We start from the raw sequence: 15,934 nt of genomic DNA on the forward strand, positions 1-15,934 counted from the left end.
TCTTGTTCTCCCACTTCTAAAGCTTATAGTGGGCATCCTTCAGGCTCAGGACCTTGCCGCTATGGACATGGGGGGGACTTCTGACCCCTATGTCAAAGTGTTTTTGTTACCAGACAAAAAGAAAAAGTACGAGACCAAAGTTCAACGCAAGAATTTATGCCCTGTTTTCAACGAGACTTTCATCTTTAAGGTACCAAATGACTAGCATTAAGTGTTGTTGTCTCGTTGATGTCTGTCTGTTCTTTCTTTTGTCTCTATGTCTCCGTCGCTGCATGTGTTGCTCTTGATGACGTTTTACTTTTTACCCTCAAGAGGCAGGAGTTTGGCCTATGTGTCTACCTCCCCTCGTCTGTTGTCTGTCCTCTTGAATGGCGTCTGTCCAGGTATCCATCCCCCTAAAAAAAAACAGTGCAGTATGTTTACAATTGTCTCCTGTCACTATATGTTCTGTTTTTGTCTGGATCTGGAAATTGTGATATCTTCAAACTAACTCTAAACGTGCATACAAAAAATGATGTGTGTGGTACCTTCTCTTTTTAGATTCCATATGCGGAGTTAGGAGGAAAGACTTTGGTGCTGCAAGTCTTTGACTTTGATCGTTTCTCCAAACATGATCAAATTGGTGAGATAAAGATCCCCATGAACAGTGTTGATTTGGGGCAGCCAATGCAACAATGGAGGGACTTGGAGAGTGGAGAGAAGGAGGAGGTATGATTCCCTTATTCAACCTTGTTTCTAATGTAAATGTAGACATAAATAAGTGCACTGAATACATTAAAAAAGGATATTTGTCCTATTTATATTTCCTCAATAATAAACTATACAATACACCTTGCTTCCAAAGAATGGATTTGTAGTTTTATAAACAATGTCTTTAGTTTTATTTGGGGGCGCATGATGGTAATTTGTAATATTTTTCTTTCAGCAAGAAAAACTGGGTGACATTTGCATTTCTTTACGGTATGTACCCACTGCTGGAAAACTGACAGTGAACATTATGGAGGCAAAGAATTTGAAGAAAATGGACGTTGGAGGCTTATCTGGTATTTATGCTTCATGCAACTTATCATTTTTCACTCAAATATTTATCATGGTTGCTGTTAGAATCTGAAAATCCAACACATTAAAGCCTCAGAAAACAAAACTGTATGACCCTTTTATCCAAAAGATCCATATGTGAAGATTGTTCTGCAACAAAATGGGAAACGCATAAAGAAGAAAAAGACAACAGTAAAGAAGAACACTCTCAATCCTTACTTCAATGAGAGTTTCAGCTTCGATGTCCCCTTTGAGCAGATTCAGGTAGGCTGGGATTTTATAACTTAACCTATTTGAAATGTTATAAATATTACATGTTGATGAGGGAATCATTTGAAAACATTTCTTTCTCCATGAATCAGAAAGTGCAGGTCGTCCTCACAGTGTTTGACTATGACAAACTTGGAAGCAATGACCCCATTGGTAAAACCTTCATGGGTTATGGAGCTACAGGAGTGGGGCTACGACACTGGTCGGATATGCTTGCCAATCCCAGACGTCCAGTAGCCCAGTGGCACACTCTCCTGCCCGAGGAAGAGGTCGATGCCGCAGTCAAAGCAAAACCACGCTAGAGTCATACTGCTAACATGTAGTTTATCCTGATGTTTTCTCAATTTTGCATATCTATATTTTGTTGTGTTGTTTAGCAACTTTAATGTGTTTGTATGCATGCATGTGTGTGTGTGTGTGTGTGTGTGTGTGTGTGTGTGTGTGTGTGTGTGTGTGCGATGTACAGATATATTTTCATATTCATCTTGGGTTTCATTTATTCATCTTGTACTGTAAACCTTTATGAACCCGTACTTGTGCAAAATGTAAATGTGCATCTCTTGTGTATTCTTATGCACTGGCCTGGTGTAATGTGTCAAGGAAAGATTTCAGAATCACTCTTTGTTTCAAAATATATGTTAGCATTGGAGTTGTAAAGCAGTTACATCTCACAGTTCATAAACTATGCCTTTGTCTGTTGTGCTGTGGTCTGGATCATGAAAAAAATCAAAATAAACACAGACTGGACAATTTCACATCAATGTTTCTTTTACTCTCTTTTTCTTAATCAAAATAAATTAACTCATAATATAAAGATTGCTTCCTTAATAATTAAGTGAGGGAATAAACCACATAAAAGTGTGAGGAGTTGTAGAAATGACCCGAGAGAACTTATTAATGAACAAGGGAAGTTAAGATTAAAGATGGTGAGTGTTCGGACCACAAGGAAAAGCTTTTGTATTTCAATCTGTGGAGTAAAACTGTGGAACAGTCTCAATATGGAGCTACAGTAATGTCAGAATATAATCCAGTTTAAGATGAAGTATAAAGAAATGATTTTCATGAGGTACAAGGAGGAAGACAAGTGTTGAGAATCATGAGGGGTTTACTTTTGATTGTAAGTGTAAGTATGAAGATAGGAGATGAAGAGTTGTTTTGTGGGAATGCATTTGTATAATACCAGAAAATAGTGAATTAAGGGGTAAGAATTAGATAAGTTTTAACATCTTCCTACTCCTTTTCATACATGGGGGGAGGTAGTGGAGAGGGTGGACTCATACAAGTACCTTGGGGTCTAAATAAACAATAAACTGGACTAGTCCACCAACACTGAAGCCATCTACAGGAAAGGATAGAGCAGACTGTTCTTCCTGAGGAGACTCGGGTCCTTCAGTGTCTGCAGCAGGCTTCTGAAGACATTCTACCAGTCTGTGGTGGCCAGTGCTCTCTTCTTTGCTGTGGCGTGCTGGGGGGGGGGGCATCAAGAAGGGTGAGGCCAGCAAGCTCAACAAGCTGGTAAAGAAGGCCCGCTCTGTGGTTGGCCTAGAACTGGACAGTCTGGAGTCAGTGGCTGAGAGGAGGTTGACAGACAAACTGCAAGCCATCCTGGACAACCCCTCTCACACTCTCCATGTTGAGCTGTGGCTGATGGGGAGCCTGTTCAGTCAACGCTTCACCCCACCATAGTACAAGACTGAACGCTTCAGGCACTCCTTTGTGCCCACCGCTATCAGACTGTTAAACAGCAGCGGAGACCACAGACTGCACCACGCTGACCACTGACCCCTCTATCTTTATTTATCTATTTTTATTTTTACTTATTTTATTTTATCTAACTTATTGAAACTTCTTCTTGATTGTACTTATGTCTGGGTTGCTGTAACAACTGAATTTACCCAGGGGATCAATAAAGTGATATCTTATCTTGTCTTATCGTAAAGTAAATGTTTCAGTGCTTGCTAATGGAACTGATTGATTTGGGGGTTTTTGTATAACTATTTCTTATTTTTCACTTGTTTGTTTGTATAAATATTCCTCTTTTTCACTTGTATGTTAGTATAACTATTTCATCTTTTTTCACTTTTATGTTAGCATAACTATTTCTTCTTTTTTCACTTGTATGTTAGTATAACTATTTCTTCTTTTTTCACTTGTATGTTAGTATAACTATTTCTTCTTTTTTCACTTGTATGTTAGTACAACTATTTCAACTTTTTTCACTTGTATGTTAGTATAACTATTTCATCTTTTTTCACTTGTATGTTTGTATAACTATTTCTTCTTTGTTACTTTCTTTCTATATTACTTTTACATGTTCGAAATAAAAAAATCTAAAAAAAAACAAAACACTGCTCATATTGCACAGTTCAGTGTATCACCAGTAGATGGCGCCAGTTTTTTTCCATAAGGTACCTGTTACCTAGCAACAGAACTCAAACCTTGAGTCCTTCTGGCAGCAAACTTTACATTGCAGACACAAAATATTACATGAGGTGAGTTTTTCCTTCGTTTTTGATTTACGTAATGGTATGTAGTTACAGCTTACAACATGTTTATAACCACATTGATGTCAAGGACAGGTTTTTGCCCTTGTGTAATAGCTTCGTTTGATAATATATTTACCTATAAGTTAACGTGCGTGCTAAGCTGAGTTTGTTATTTTACGTCAATACCGTGCAAACTGTCTGTCGAGACATTGAAGCTCACAAGACTGCTTACATCTTACTGATCGAGTCCCCGGGCCTCTCTATGTTTCTGTGGGTCACTTACAGGATGAGCGCTGGACGAGCGTCCGAGGGCGCAGGCTGCATCAGCTGGTGGGGCTTCAGTCCTGCGCGCGACCTGCAGAAAACTGGTGAGAACTTTCTAGTGCATGAGATGGCTGATTACCCCTAACAATATCTCATAGAATGCAGGATTATTTGACTTACTTATGATATATTTGAAATATTTTTGTGCATCCTATATCACAGGAGAAGTGTGGGCTGGATGCCCTCTGAAATATGGAACAGTTAAGATTTAGATATCATTTGAAAATATGAATCAAGGATACGAAATGTACTAATCTGACCATACATTCAATGTCAATTTTAAAGCACAGCACGGTTCTGCATGGTGTTTCAAGAATGCTCTATTTAGTAGTATCCATTCTGTTTCTGTGTCTAGGTCCTGTGAGACTTGAAGGAGAGTCCAATGTTTTACTTGTTGGAAGCAGCGACCCTCGACATATTTTGAAAACCATTGCTGGTTTGCAGGACAAGGAAAGCCTTCATGTGGGTCTCTTAAATGTGTGGTGGACAAACTTGTGTAGTCCACAGCAAAAGCTACAAATGCCTTTTTTCTACTGTACCATAGGTGTGGCTGATAGAAAACAGCATGGAGGTGGCGGCCAGACAGCTACTGCTCCTTTATCTGGCCCTGATTTCCCCAGAAAGCATGAGACATAATGGTGACTTGGATATTGTTTATTTACTGCATCATTACTGGGTAAACATATAAGGAAAGCTAAATGTATCTTCGATATTTATGTAATTTTTCCATGTTTTTAATGCCTACAGAGAAGACAGAGATTTTTCTGGAACTGTTTGGGAATATTGAGATCCGTAGTCAGACAAGAGAGACTCTAAAGCATGTTGCATCACAGCTCTCTCTTTATGTCACTGAGACATTGGAGAAAGCAGCACACCCATGTCTGAACACAACTCTTCTTAAGGTACAATTTTAATCAACAAGTATATTCTCGATAGCTTTGAGCATTTCATCAGACAACAAGGTCTACTGTTAAAATGGATAAAATTAAACTGGATAAAATACATACAGCACAGGACAAGGGTCGAGGTTGAAACAGTGAACAGTTTGGAGTGAATGAGTGATGCTTGACTGCATCCCTGTTTGTTGATTGTAGTCATTAACTAAAACGCTCATCTGATATCAATATTATGTTAATGACACTGCATCTGTAGAGAAAAAATTCTGTTTAGTTGTTGTACAAATTCAGCGAAAGTGGATTTATGTCGTACTCTTTAAATATTTCTACAGTTTAAAGAGAGAGATGAGCTTGCCAGAATATTGAAGTCATGGACCCAGCCTCAGTCTTCTACTCCCATCTTGATATCTAAAGCCTGGGATTATCGAGTCAGGCAGCACCTTGGGACACGCTACGACTCCAAGAAAGGCTGCTTCGACTGGGACCTTTCAATGAAACTGCATGAGAAAAGGGTATTGGAATATTTAATGTTATTCTCGTTTGGGAATTGAAATGTGCCAAATTTTAAATAGATGGATATGAATTTAAATACTGTTATCGTTTCTTACTGACTCTATCTGCAGTGTGGCGTCATCAACAAACAACAATACATGCAATGGAGGGAGCGAGGTTTAGCATTTGAAATGAGGGAAGGCGTCTACCAAATAACCAACCCTAGTTTGGTGTCCTCAAGAGTGTTCAAGAAGGTATATACCGGTTTTGCATCCACATGGCTGCAATGTTATAGCATGTAGGAATTTAACTGTGTGTGTGTGTGTGTGTGTGTGTGTGTGTGCGTGCGTGCGTGTGCGTTCGTCTGTCTTTCTGTCTGTCTGTCTGTCTATGTGTGTGTGTGTGTGTGTGTGTGTGTGTGTGTGTGTGTGTGTGTGTGTGTGTGTGTGTGTGTGTGTCCGTGTGTACGTGTGAGTGCGTGTGTCTGTATGTCTGTCTTGTCTGTCTGTCTATGTTTGTGTGTCTTTGTTGGTGTGTCTGTCTGTCCATGTGTGTGTGTGTGTGTGTGTGTGTGTGTGTCTGTCTGTCTATGACTATGTGTGTGTTTGTGTGCATGTGTGCATGCATGCGTGCGTGCGTGCATGCATGCATGCATGCGTGCATGCATCTGTCTGTCTGTGTGTGTGTGTGTGTGTGTGTGTGTGTGTGTGTGTGTGTGTGTGTGTGTTTGTGTGCGTGTTTGTGCGTGTGTGTGTGTGTGTGTGTGTGTGTGTGTGTGTGTGTGTGTGTGTGTGTGTGTGTGTGTGTGTGTGTGCGTGTGTGTGTGTGTTCTGGCAGAAAGGGGACAAAGCAGCTGTCAGCGGTTATTGGGGAGACATTGTTTCTGGTCCTTACCTCTCCTTTGGCATTGAAACTGATGACAAAGACCTGCTGAAGACACAGAATGGGCAACACACTAAGGTACATTTACAGCAGTTAAGGCATGGATGCATCTTGAATTAAGTACATATTATTATCATGTCTCCTTTATCATATAGCAGCAGTAAGATGTGCTCAAACTAAGAAACGTATCTGGTTTTCTCCACCATTCTCACACCTCCAGACAGCTCAGGATATCTCCTTTGCAAATGTTAATGCATTGTTCCAGTCACTGTCCAGCAGACGGGGCTGCCCCACTTCTTCTCATTCTGATGCAGAGGCAGAGGAGCCGCACACACTGAACAGCAGAAAATCTGTCACCATTAATGGTAAATGGTTATTAACTTTAGCAGGCCTGTGGGTTCAGATGATTGAACCAGAATAGCAGCTTATGTAATGGCAAAGTCATTAGACTCTCAGTGTAAAAGGTTCAGACTGAGGTGAAAGACTGAGTCTGATTATGTTGCATCATTTGCTTTTTAGTGTGTTATTAATACTCTGATATTATCCTAGACTTAATGCATCTGAATGGGATCTCTGTTACTTTCCTGCCAATGGACTCACTTCAAAAACTGCCCCAAAAAAAAAAGTATTCCCACCTCTTCAACACCTTCTACTTCTCTACCAGGTGAGTGTTTTTTCAGATAGTCTTACCAAATTAACAGTCAGTTTTTTCTTACATTTAAATATAGTAACTTGACCAGTCACATTTGCTGCACACTGAAGTGATCATGTTCCATCTCTGTGTTTTTGTCTCTCTCTATAAAAACCCCGTAAAGCTGTGTGCACCAGTTGGTCCCAACACTGAGACAGATTGCAGCACCAGACGCTGTGCTGGTCGTGGAGTTGGCCAAGTGAGGGTTTTTATAGTAACAGAGCTTGTTGTTACCATGGTGACAGTACAGTCACCAAGAGTGACAGTGACTAAGCTGTGTAGTACATTTCCTGTAGTCTGTAATAGCTGTAGTTGCAGTATGTAATTTCAGGTTGCATTTGTGCGTTGTTGTGTATCTCAGGTACATTCTGGACCTTGATAAAGAGCAGGAGGCGGGCTTTGCAGAGACAGTAGCCAGCATCGCTCTCAAGGCCGAATTTGATCCTTGGCAGGAGGGAAAGAGTGAAGACGTCCATGCTGTTTTTGTACCACAGAGGAAGTGACAGAGGCTATTTCTCAGTCTTCAGTTTTACTTCACAGGGAAGTGTTAAAGCCAATGAGTGGAACCTGCCTGATGCTTCAGTCAGGAGATTTTATTTGTAGTATCTGTGATTTTTCTGTTTGAACGTTTTAGAATATTCAATTTCCAAATTAAATGAAAAAGATAAAAAAAATGTCAAGCTTGTGTACTCATGCCTTTTATTAATTAAAAATGTAGCAGGTTGTTTTTCAATAAATGCCACACATCTATCATCTGTTTTAACACGTGTTGATTACTGAAAAAAAACTGCAACCTTGCTCTGAACTAGTGACCCTTCTTCTTTTTTCTTGTGCATTTTTTGTGAGTTCACTTCCAGCGGCCTCCAACCATCCCTTTACCGTGGACCTTTTTGCTGCAGTGAAACAAAAACACAAAAAAAAGAAAAAGAGAATGAAGATCACTGAGTACGACTTGTGGAGGCTTATTTGTGTTTTATATGTGAAGTGACCTACAAAGTAAGAGCTTTTATGTGTGATATTTCCTGCTTCTTTCATGTCATCCATTCGTGTTGGATGCAAAGCAGCTCTCTAAATCTCTATTTTTCTCTTGTTTGCGTAGGAAATGTGTCAGGGTAGATTTAGATGAGCAGATTCACTCACAATTTCTGAGCGTGTTGGATTCTGTTCAGTAGGACATTGATCTGAAAGATAAGCATGTTCTGACGTCACCAATTAGCCCTTCTTAAAACACCTCATCTTCTGTATTTTCTGAGCTGAATGACTCACCTCATACTTCTGCCTCCTCATTTTCTCGGTTAGCTCGAATTTCTCTGACTCAAGCAGGTAGATCGATTCCCACATCTCCTTGGCTCTCTCTCTAAAACACAAAAGCAGTAAAAACTCAACTTGACAGAAGCATACACCTTCAAAAGAGCTTGCTAACAATGTCTATTAGCAGCAGCTAGTTCTTTAAGTTGTTCCAAACTGACTTCAAGCCGTCCTCTCGCAGGTTCTCAATAGCCAGCGGCTTGCGTCTCTCTGCCAAAGTCTTCTTCTTGATTTCCCTCGCGGTTTGCTTTTTGCCTCGCCGCTGCTCAACCTGCAAGAAAAACCAACACAACTCACTTTCCAGGAAGACATGAACTATTACTATTGTATGGAACTTTCTTATAGATGGCACAATGATATATTCACTCTCCTTTTTAGCTTTGTATGCAGACAAATAAAAATTGTACGAATGTAATTATCTGACCTTTGCCAGGAACCCTCCAAAGTGAGCCCCCATGTTGGAGAGCACTTTCTTCTTCTTGGCCTCATCTTCGGCCCTCTTCTTGGCCTCCTCGTCTTCTTTCCTCTGTCTCTCCTCCTGCAGAAGTCCATTTAAGCTGATTACTGCACTGTATCACGTATAGGGTCATAATATCAGGATCTGACTGCATGTAGGATTCAACAACATATATGTACTGCAATGCTGAATTTTAATTACAGCAATACGTGTCTGTCTGTCCCGCTCTTTTTCAGCCCTCACACGCTGCTGCTCGGCGCGTTCTGCCCGGCGGTTCTCCTAAAACGGAAAGAGATGCCAGCTGGCTTGTAATTTGCTGTTTCAGTTGATGTATCTTTCTTTTAGGCAAATACTTAGACAAACAACAGGAAAAGTGAAAAAAGAAGGATTACAATCCTATCTTTGAGTCCAATCAGCTCATCTTCCTCTTTCTTCCTCTGCTCAAAGTGCACATCAATCAGAGTCTGCAGCTCCAGAAGATCTTTCTCCATCCTTTTTCTGTGAATATCCTAACAAGCAGATGCAGATACACAGGCTAACATTAGTTAATGCTTAATTTGCTCTGCAGTCATGTATTAATTCAATTCATAATGATCTGAAAGAACATACATCAAAATCCACCCTCTCCCCCTCCGGGATTTTAGGGGCAGCCAGTTGTGTGACCAGTGGCCTTTAAAAAAACATGAAGACATGCAAATATACGTTTTGTTTTTTTCTTTCACTTTGAGGAGTGAGTCTATTTTTTATTTATTTGCAGTGCATCTAGTACTTCAATCTGACCAGAAAAAGTATATTGAGTATGCAGTCTTACTTGTACTTTGGGCGTTCTCCTTCAGCATGGCAGCCAGAGCAGCAACAAAAAAGTGAATCAGTTTATTTTTATAAATAGAAGCAAAAAAAAAACAACAACTTTGAAATCAAAATGTACAAAGTGTGACATTAAAGAAAACCCACAGTTCATTACTGCAGCTCAAATAATGTTCTGTTTTGTGTCCTACAGAAGATATTCAGTAGTTTTTCTGTGACTTGCCTGAGAGAAACCAGAGGTGTAAAGTTCTAGGTTCATTTTGAATTTATAGCTCCTGCGTCTAATGGAGGGCTTGAAAAACATAGCTGGATGTTCTCAGTATATTCAAAACAACGGTTCAATAGCCCATTCTCACAGGTTGGTATTTCAGCATTGACTGTGTTATTTCAAAGAAAAGGTTGTTCAACCCAGTTAATCGGCCCAAACTTACCTCCTTCTCCCTGCTCCTCATCCTCTTCTGGAGAAACAAAGAGTGACAGAGATCGAGGTCAGAGCAAAGACGTAACTGCTGATTTAGCCAATAAGTTAATGAATATGCTCACCCTCTTGATGACCTCTAAATAAGAACAGAAGTACAATATGTCAGACATGAAGACATGAAAACAGAGGCCTATGAATTGTGAATGTGAAATAAAGATCAAATGAACCATTAGTAATGGATTGACTCACCCATGGTCCTCTAAATCAGACATGGTCACACTGCAGAGAAAATCATAATTAGAAAAGTGATAACTGAAAAGAAAAACATTCTGGAAGACATCTCACGAGTCACGAACCCCCGTTTGTGTCTTCCGACCCCTCAGGGGGTCCCGACCCACACTTTGGGAACCCCTGCTGTAGTGCATTTGAGAAAAGGCTGTATTAGTAGCATACAGCTAATCATTTGCTCAGACAACTACCCGTGTCACTGGGTTCAGACATTGAAGATAACTGTATAGAAATAGTCCCTCCTCTTGTTGATGATCTTGTTTGCTCTTTTTGAGCCTTTGAGAGAGATCAACATTGATTTCAGTCTGTGTCATAACCACCTAAAAACTCCTTACAGGAGCTTTAAATGACTCTATGTCTGAGGTTGAACAAATATCCTGTATCCTGGTGTGGTCAAATACATTTCCATCATGCCTGATCACCTAATTTTTCCGGCCGAGCACTGAAGGTTCATTGGAGGTGAGTGTTATTGTTCAAAGAGTGAGATCAAGGGGAAGGCCATTTGTTGCTAATGATCTAGGAATAGAAGAGGCCAGAGGGACTTTGAGCCTGAGTAGTGTCCCGTTACCCGGGATAAGATCGAGCTATCAGCTGGCCGATCCTTCATGTTTAATTTGATTAACCACAGAGAATGTGGGATGGAGAGATTAAGCTGGTTGTCTGGATGCTATTAACACCAGCCAAGTCATCTATTATCATTTGATCTGCTTGTGGTTTCCCTGAAAGGAGGTACCTTTAAATGTGCCTGAAGCCCTATTAGACACTATTACTTCTAGAGTTTATATAACTATGTCAGTGTGTCTTGTAGCAAAAGGTAGAGTATTATAATCTTTAACAACGCAAACTTGAAACATCTAATTAGTTTGTCTTTGGAACAAATTAATGGGTTTCAAGGCAAACACAGGCAAAAGACCAAAAACAAAACTAAAATGTGAATGCAAATAGCTGGAAACCTTCCTAAAATACCCTTCTTTGAGTCCATTAGAGTGATAGATCAAGCACTGAGGCCCACAAAGTCTCTCAGATCCCTTCATGGTTATCTTTTAGCCGAGATCTCAGAGTATGAGCTTGTGGATTTGAATAAATGCGGGCACTCAGACAAAAGGGAGATGAGGGATTGGGACACTTCTCTGTTGAGTGTTTTTGGCTGAACTGAGCAACAGAGTCACTGATGGACTGAAAAGCTTAAGACGCCGAGAATAACCTGTCAAGAGGGAGCGTTTGTGATTTCAAAACGTTTTAATGAAGAGCAGTGTGAGTTGTACTGGAATCTGTTGGAAATTCCCAAGATCGCCACAAGCCATCGATTTTCTTTCTATGCAGGTATAAACCCAAAGTATCTTAAACTCATTTTAACCTGATATGGTGTCAGTATAAAAAAAAACGGTTTTAGCCAATGCCTACCTACCTACATACCGACCGACCGACCGAACGACCGACCGACCGATCTATCTATCTATCTATCTATCTATCTATCTATCTATCTATCTATCTATCTATCTATCTATCTATCTATCTATCTATCAGAACAAATGCTGAACACCTCAGTAACAGATTTGTAGTTCTTACAGTAAGGGGAACTACAGATTTTGTGATGATATCAGTGTGATAAATTTTCACGTGTCACATTGTTTTTTAACCCCTGTTAACATAAAGATCGGATTACAGGGCTCCAGTTGAACTCAACAGTGAAGTTGCACCCCATGCAAAGAGGCTGTAGTCCTGGTCCTGATTCCGCTCCTATACCGCATGTCATTCTCTTACTCTCTTTTCCAAGTTTCCTACTCTATACACTGTCCTGTCTCTAAATAAAGGCATAGAAGCCACAAAATAAACAAAAAAATAAATAAAGTAAAGCTATGCTTTATGCTGTTTTAAAATGCAGTGGTGCAAACATCTATAGGATTTTGCTGCCAGAGATACAGATTACAGAATAGATAGCACAAGACAGAATGACCTGACTTTACAGTGAAAAAAGTTTGAGTTGTTTTTTTCAACCAACTCCAAATATCCCAGAAAGACTGAAACCACTGCTTCTAGTTTATCACACATTTAAATATCAGACTATTCAAAGTCAAACTTAAAAGTTAATGCACATACCTAAACAGCAACAGAGGATGTTCACTGATGAGGAAAACAACAGGGACTAACAACCAGAGGGGACACAGAGCTTATATGAGGTTTCCATGGCTGACCCAGAGGTAGGTGTGTGCGTCTGCGTATGCGTGTGCGTGTGTGTGCATGTGTATGTGTGTGTGTGTGTGTGTGTGTGTGTGTGTGTGGTACATGATTTGGAAAAGACAGACGCATACTATGTGGATTATTTGTGGCTTTTGGGAGCATAAGCTGAAGTCTGACCGGCACGATAATGAGCAGAGGGTTTGTTGCTGACCTCACTGTTAAAACGAGACAAAAGACAGGTGGCAGACAACAAACAGAGACAGAAGAGAAAATAATTAGGCAAAAAAAAGACATCTCCTGTCAGGACAAAGAGATCATGGCCTTGGTTTTGGTAGTGAAAAGCTAAAACCCAAAAGCAAAATACAGGAGGATTCAAACCTTGTTCTGTGGGTGGTTCCTTTTTTCAGTTTACTTGTCCATTGTTTCTGTATCATATATCACAAAGAAAATACCAACATTGAAAAACAAATAACTGACTGATCTTTTTGTTTGAATTACAGTAACATCTGAAAGTGTCACAATAGGAAAAGTGTAAAGCTCAGAGCTAACATGTTGGATGGAAAAGGTTAAATGCTAACATTAGCGGTTGTCTAGCTGTAGCTCATGTGTCATCTTAACCATTGGCCCTCTGGATTTTCTTTTTTTGTTGTATATCTAAGTCGCTGTATGGCATTATAACAACCTATGAATGTCCCAGCCTTTGCATGATGACAAAGGAAAATGGCCACCATGTGCAAAGCATGAATGGTACCCTCAGCACTGTGTCCCATTCAGTTGATGAGACAGTCCTAATAGGACTACCTGTAGCCTTTATTTTGGATACATTTTTATGTGACTCTATTGGCACAAAGTAATTAATCTTCTATAGTTTTAGAGAGATATGTTTATGTCTGAATGCCTTATGTCAGCCCTATTCAATTAGCAGCCCGCGGGCCACATGCGGCCCGAAAGCAACTCTCAAGTGGCCCGAAAGCAACTGCCGAGTGACTTGGGTCTGGCAAGAAAAACATCTTTTACTAACACTGACAAGTGCTGCCCTTTTGGATGTGGCAATACGTTAATAAACATCCAGTGTGTTTGTCATCTTATCTATTTGTTTTTCTTTTAAATGGTTAACTTTGCTCACTGTCTGCTAAAAATGTCCGGCCCAGCTCATGTCCTTAGACTGAAAATCCAGCCTGACCAAATATTTAATTGAATTGCCCTGCCTTATGTTGTCTTAGATATATGGAACTTGGCGTTATCTAATTGAATAGTATTGCAGTTTACAAGTTGCTTTATGGGAATCGTAGAAAATTACAAATTGTTTTTAGTTCATACTAGTGACTTGAGGCATATATCTCAGCCTCTTCAGGCTTAATTTGGGCCATTCATGATTAAATGTGTGTTTTTAAGTCTCCAATTTTCGTTGTGCAATACTGAAAAAAAACCTGGAGAATTTCTTTGATTTCACCTTTCAGCAGAAAATGTACAAACTGTGTTTTTACCTTCCTATTTGAATTGTTACTGTAAAATGTCTCATATTCAGATAAGGAGTCAAAAAGGATTTATGTTGTTCATGAAGAGAAGTCTTGGAGGGAAGCCCAGAAGTACTGTCGGCTGAATTTCATAGACTTGGCCACAGTGAGGAGCCAGACTGAAAATAAGGCATTACAGCAAATAGTTGAAGAATCTGTGTCATCCTTGGTGCGGATGAGTCGCTTCAGAGATGAATGGAAGTGCTCAGACCAGAGTGACAGTTCCTTTAGATACTGGTTCCACAGTCAGCCAAATCATGACGGAATGTGTGTTGTGTACAGCCCAAAAATCAAACACCTGGCTTGACAGAGCTTGTACAAGGACACACATGTTCTACTGCCACAAAGGTAAGAAGACTTTGTTACAATTTTGACTGCTTTTGTTCAGTGTCCTTTTCTTTGCTGAAACACATACTTGGTTCTGAATGACCTCTCTTCAGACTGTTTTAAAGTGATCTTTAACAGTGATTTCTCAAACACTCAAAATGCAGTCCATGTAATGTTTTATTTCTGTTTAGCCCCAGAAAAGACTGTGCGGAGGCATATTGTGAGGGTGGAATTAAAGTCAAACTTTCTCTGGACTTTCAGTGATTCAGCTGTGAGCAACGGCATTTCAAAAGCGGTATGTTATTAACAACTCTATATTTATAACCTGCTGAAAGTGATATAATTATATTGGTTTGGGATACGTCAAATCATTTTCTCCATCACCAGGTACAAAAGTAAAGTGAGCATGTGAGCAAAGGTGTATTTTGTCAATCATTTAAGTTCTTGCTTTCCAGATCCAAAATAAGACCAAGTGGCCAAGCTTCAGTGGAGGGTCCAGCCAGACTTTCCACAAAAATATAAATGGAGAAGAAAACTGATGAGGACTGTGAAAATGGGACATGAAGTGAAGCTTCCACAAATTACCTTTTTTGGCACAGTTTTGCACTAAGTGTCATGAACTTTTGAAGAAAAAGAAAATGAGCTTTATGTTGCATTTAGCATTAGAAGATGTTATTCTAATTTCCCTTTGATTTATTATTTTTTATCATTCTCTTATATTGTTTCAATGTGTATTTGTTAATGTATATTTATCTGACAACAAACACATGTAACATCATGCAACTATGTTTTTTTTTACATTTGTCTCTCATGCCTTCATTTCTCATTGGTTCTTGTGTGTGAACATATATAACACTAACTATATTGTAACATGGTCTCTATATTCTAATAAATCCCAGGCTGTAAGAAACCTCATGATAATGGGAACTAAGAGGAAAGTGTTTAAGCAAGTGAGTCAAACAGTTTTACAGGAGTTTAATGCTGAATTAGTTGTGTAATGGCCTAAGGCAGGGGTTACCAAAGTGTGGGTCGGGACCCCCTGAGGGGTCGTGAGACACAAATGGGGGGTCGTGAGATGTCTTCCAAAATGTTTTTTTTTCAAGTTATCTAAAAATATTTATTTTATTTATATTGTTTTCTTATGTTTATCTTCCTTTTTGTTTGTACTGTTAATTTTTATAATTTCTTTATTATTATTATCATTATTATTATTATTATTTCTATATTTTTCTGTATTTTTTGTATTTATTTATTTTTATTTCTTTTTGTTGGTTTTGTATTCATTTTTGTTAACTTGTGGTGAACAAAGAAATACTGAAAAAATGCAATACAAAAAGTAAAATGACAAAAGTTATCTAAAAATAGTACGTTACTAATTTATAGTAAAAAATATTGACAAAAATAGTAGCTAAACTTGAAACAAAACCTTAAAATTGAAAATGTAATGAGTTTGACTCCTAAGTTTAGGGTTAGTGAACAGTTAATTACCAAAAGCATCAGTAGCAGTAGGTTAATTCATTCAATTGCACAGGAAACACAACCGCATGCT

At 39.2% G+C, this 15,934-nt stretch overlaps 4 protein-coding genes and 1 long non-coding RNA gene across 12 annotated transcripts in view; 3 read left to right on the top strand and 2 right to left on the bottom strand.

Annotated features, from left to right (window-relative positions):
• The window catches only part of syt5b (synaptotagmin Vb), a 2,195-nt gene extending 563 nt beyond the window's left edge, over positions 1–1,632 (top strand). Inside the window, exons 3-7 of the mRNA XM_034707823.1 lie at positions 23–190; positions 541–708; positions 926–1,043; positions 1,169–1,302; positions 1,401–1,632. Of these exons, the coding sequence (XP_034563714.1) occupies positions 23–190; positions 541–708; positions 926–1,043; positions 1,169–1,302; positions 1,401–1,610 (798 nt within the window). The 3' untranslated portion in view covers positions 1,611–1,632. The remainder of the gene's footprint in view (positions 1–22; positions 191–540; positions 709–925; positions 1,044–1,168; positions 1,303–1,400) is intronic.
• Positions 1–4,165, bottom strand: part of LOC117829957 (receptor-type tyrosine-protein phosphatase H-like) — a 26,204-nt gene extending 22,039 nt beyond the window's left edge. The window contains exons 1-3 of one of the 7 annotated variants that reach the window (XM_034707804.1): positions 4,027–4,136; positions 528–683; positions 340–395 (exon numbers count right to left, since the gene is read on the bottom strand). The gene's annotated coding sequence lies outside the window, so the exon portion shown is untranslated. Of the gene's footprint in view, positions 1–305; positions 396–527; positions 684–2,594; positions 2,750–4,026 lie in introns of those variants that run through there. The other 6 variants (XM_034707801.1, XM_034707802.1, XM_034707803.1 and 3 more) reach the window with 6 other exon arrangements.
• Positions 3,701–7,759, top strand: LOC117829960 (dynein assembly factor 3, axonemal-like). The gene is made up of 12 exons (XM_034707812.1): positions 3,701–3,800; positions 4,080–4,162; positions 4,474–4,580; positions 4,663–4,756; positions 4,866–5,020; positions 5,347–5,526; positions 5,638–5,760; positions 6,344–6,466; positions 6,609–6,753; positions 6,938–7,052; positions 7,204–7,278; positions 7,441–7,759. Exons 1-12 carry the CDS (start codon positions 3,796–3,798, stop codon positions 7,580–7,582), a joined length of 1,347 nt encoding a protein of 448 aa, XP_034563703.1. The 5' UTR covers positions 3,701–3,795; the 3' UTR covers positions 7,583–7,759.
• Positions 7,760–7,766: 7 nt separating this feature from the next.
• On the bottom strand, positions 7,767–10,201 carry LOC117829963 (troponin T, slow skeletal muscle-like). 2 transcript variants are annotated; one of them, XM_034707815.1, is made up of 9 exons: positions 10,195–10,201; positions 10,083–10,109; positions 9,237–9,353; positions 9,046–9,123; positions 8,812–8,925; positions 8,549–8,658; positions 8,346–8,436; positions 8,220–8,260; positions 7,767–7,972 (listed from the first exon to the last, which is right to left on the bottom strand). In XM_034707815.1, exons 2-9 carry the CDS (start codon positions 10,101–10,103, stop codon positions 7,927–7,929), a joined length of 618 nt encoding a protein of 205 aa, XP_034563706.1. In that variant the 5' UTR covers positions 10,104–10,109; positions 10,195–10,201; the 3' UTR covers positions 7,767–7,926. The 2 variants fall into 2 exon arrangements, with proteins under 2 accessions (XP_034563706.1, XP_034563708.1); XM_034707817.1 differs by lacking the exons at positions 10,083–10,109; positions 10,195–10,201 and adding exons at positions 9,454–9,514; positions 9,656–9,677.
• A 3,912-nt stretch (positions 10,202–14,113) lies between these two features.
• On the top strand, positions 14,114–14,945 carry LOC117829967. Its single transcript, XR_004634717.1, has 3 exons — positions 14,114–14,406; positions 14,577–14,680; positions 14,841–14,945. It is a non-coding gene; the product is annotated as an uncharacterized LOC117829967 (long non-coding RNA).
• Positions 14,946–15,934: the final 989 nt, after the last annotated feature.

Source organism: Notolabrus celidotus, chromosome 18, assembly GCF_009762535.1.
Source record: "Notolabrus celidotus isolate fNotCel1 chromosome 18, fNotCel1.pri, whole genome shotgun sequence".
Classification (NCBI taxonomy): domain Eukaryota; kingdom Metazoa; phylum Chordata; class Actinopteri; order Labriformes; family Labridae; genus Notolabrus; species Notolabrus celidotus.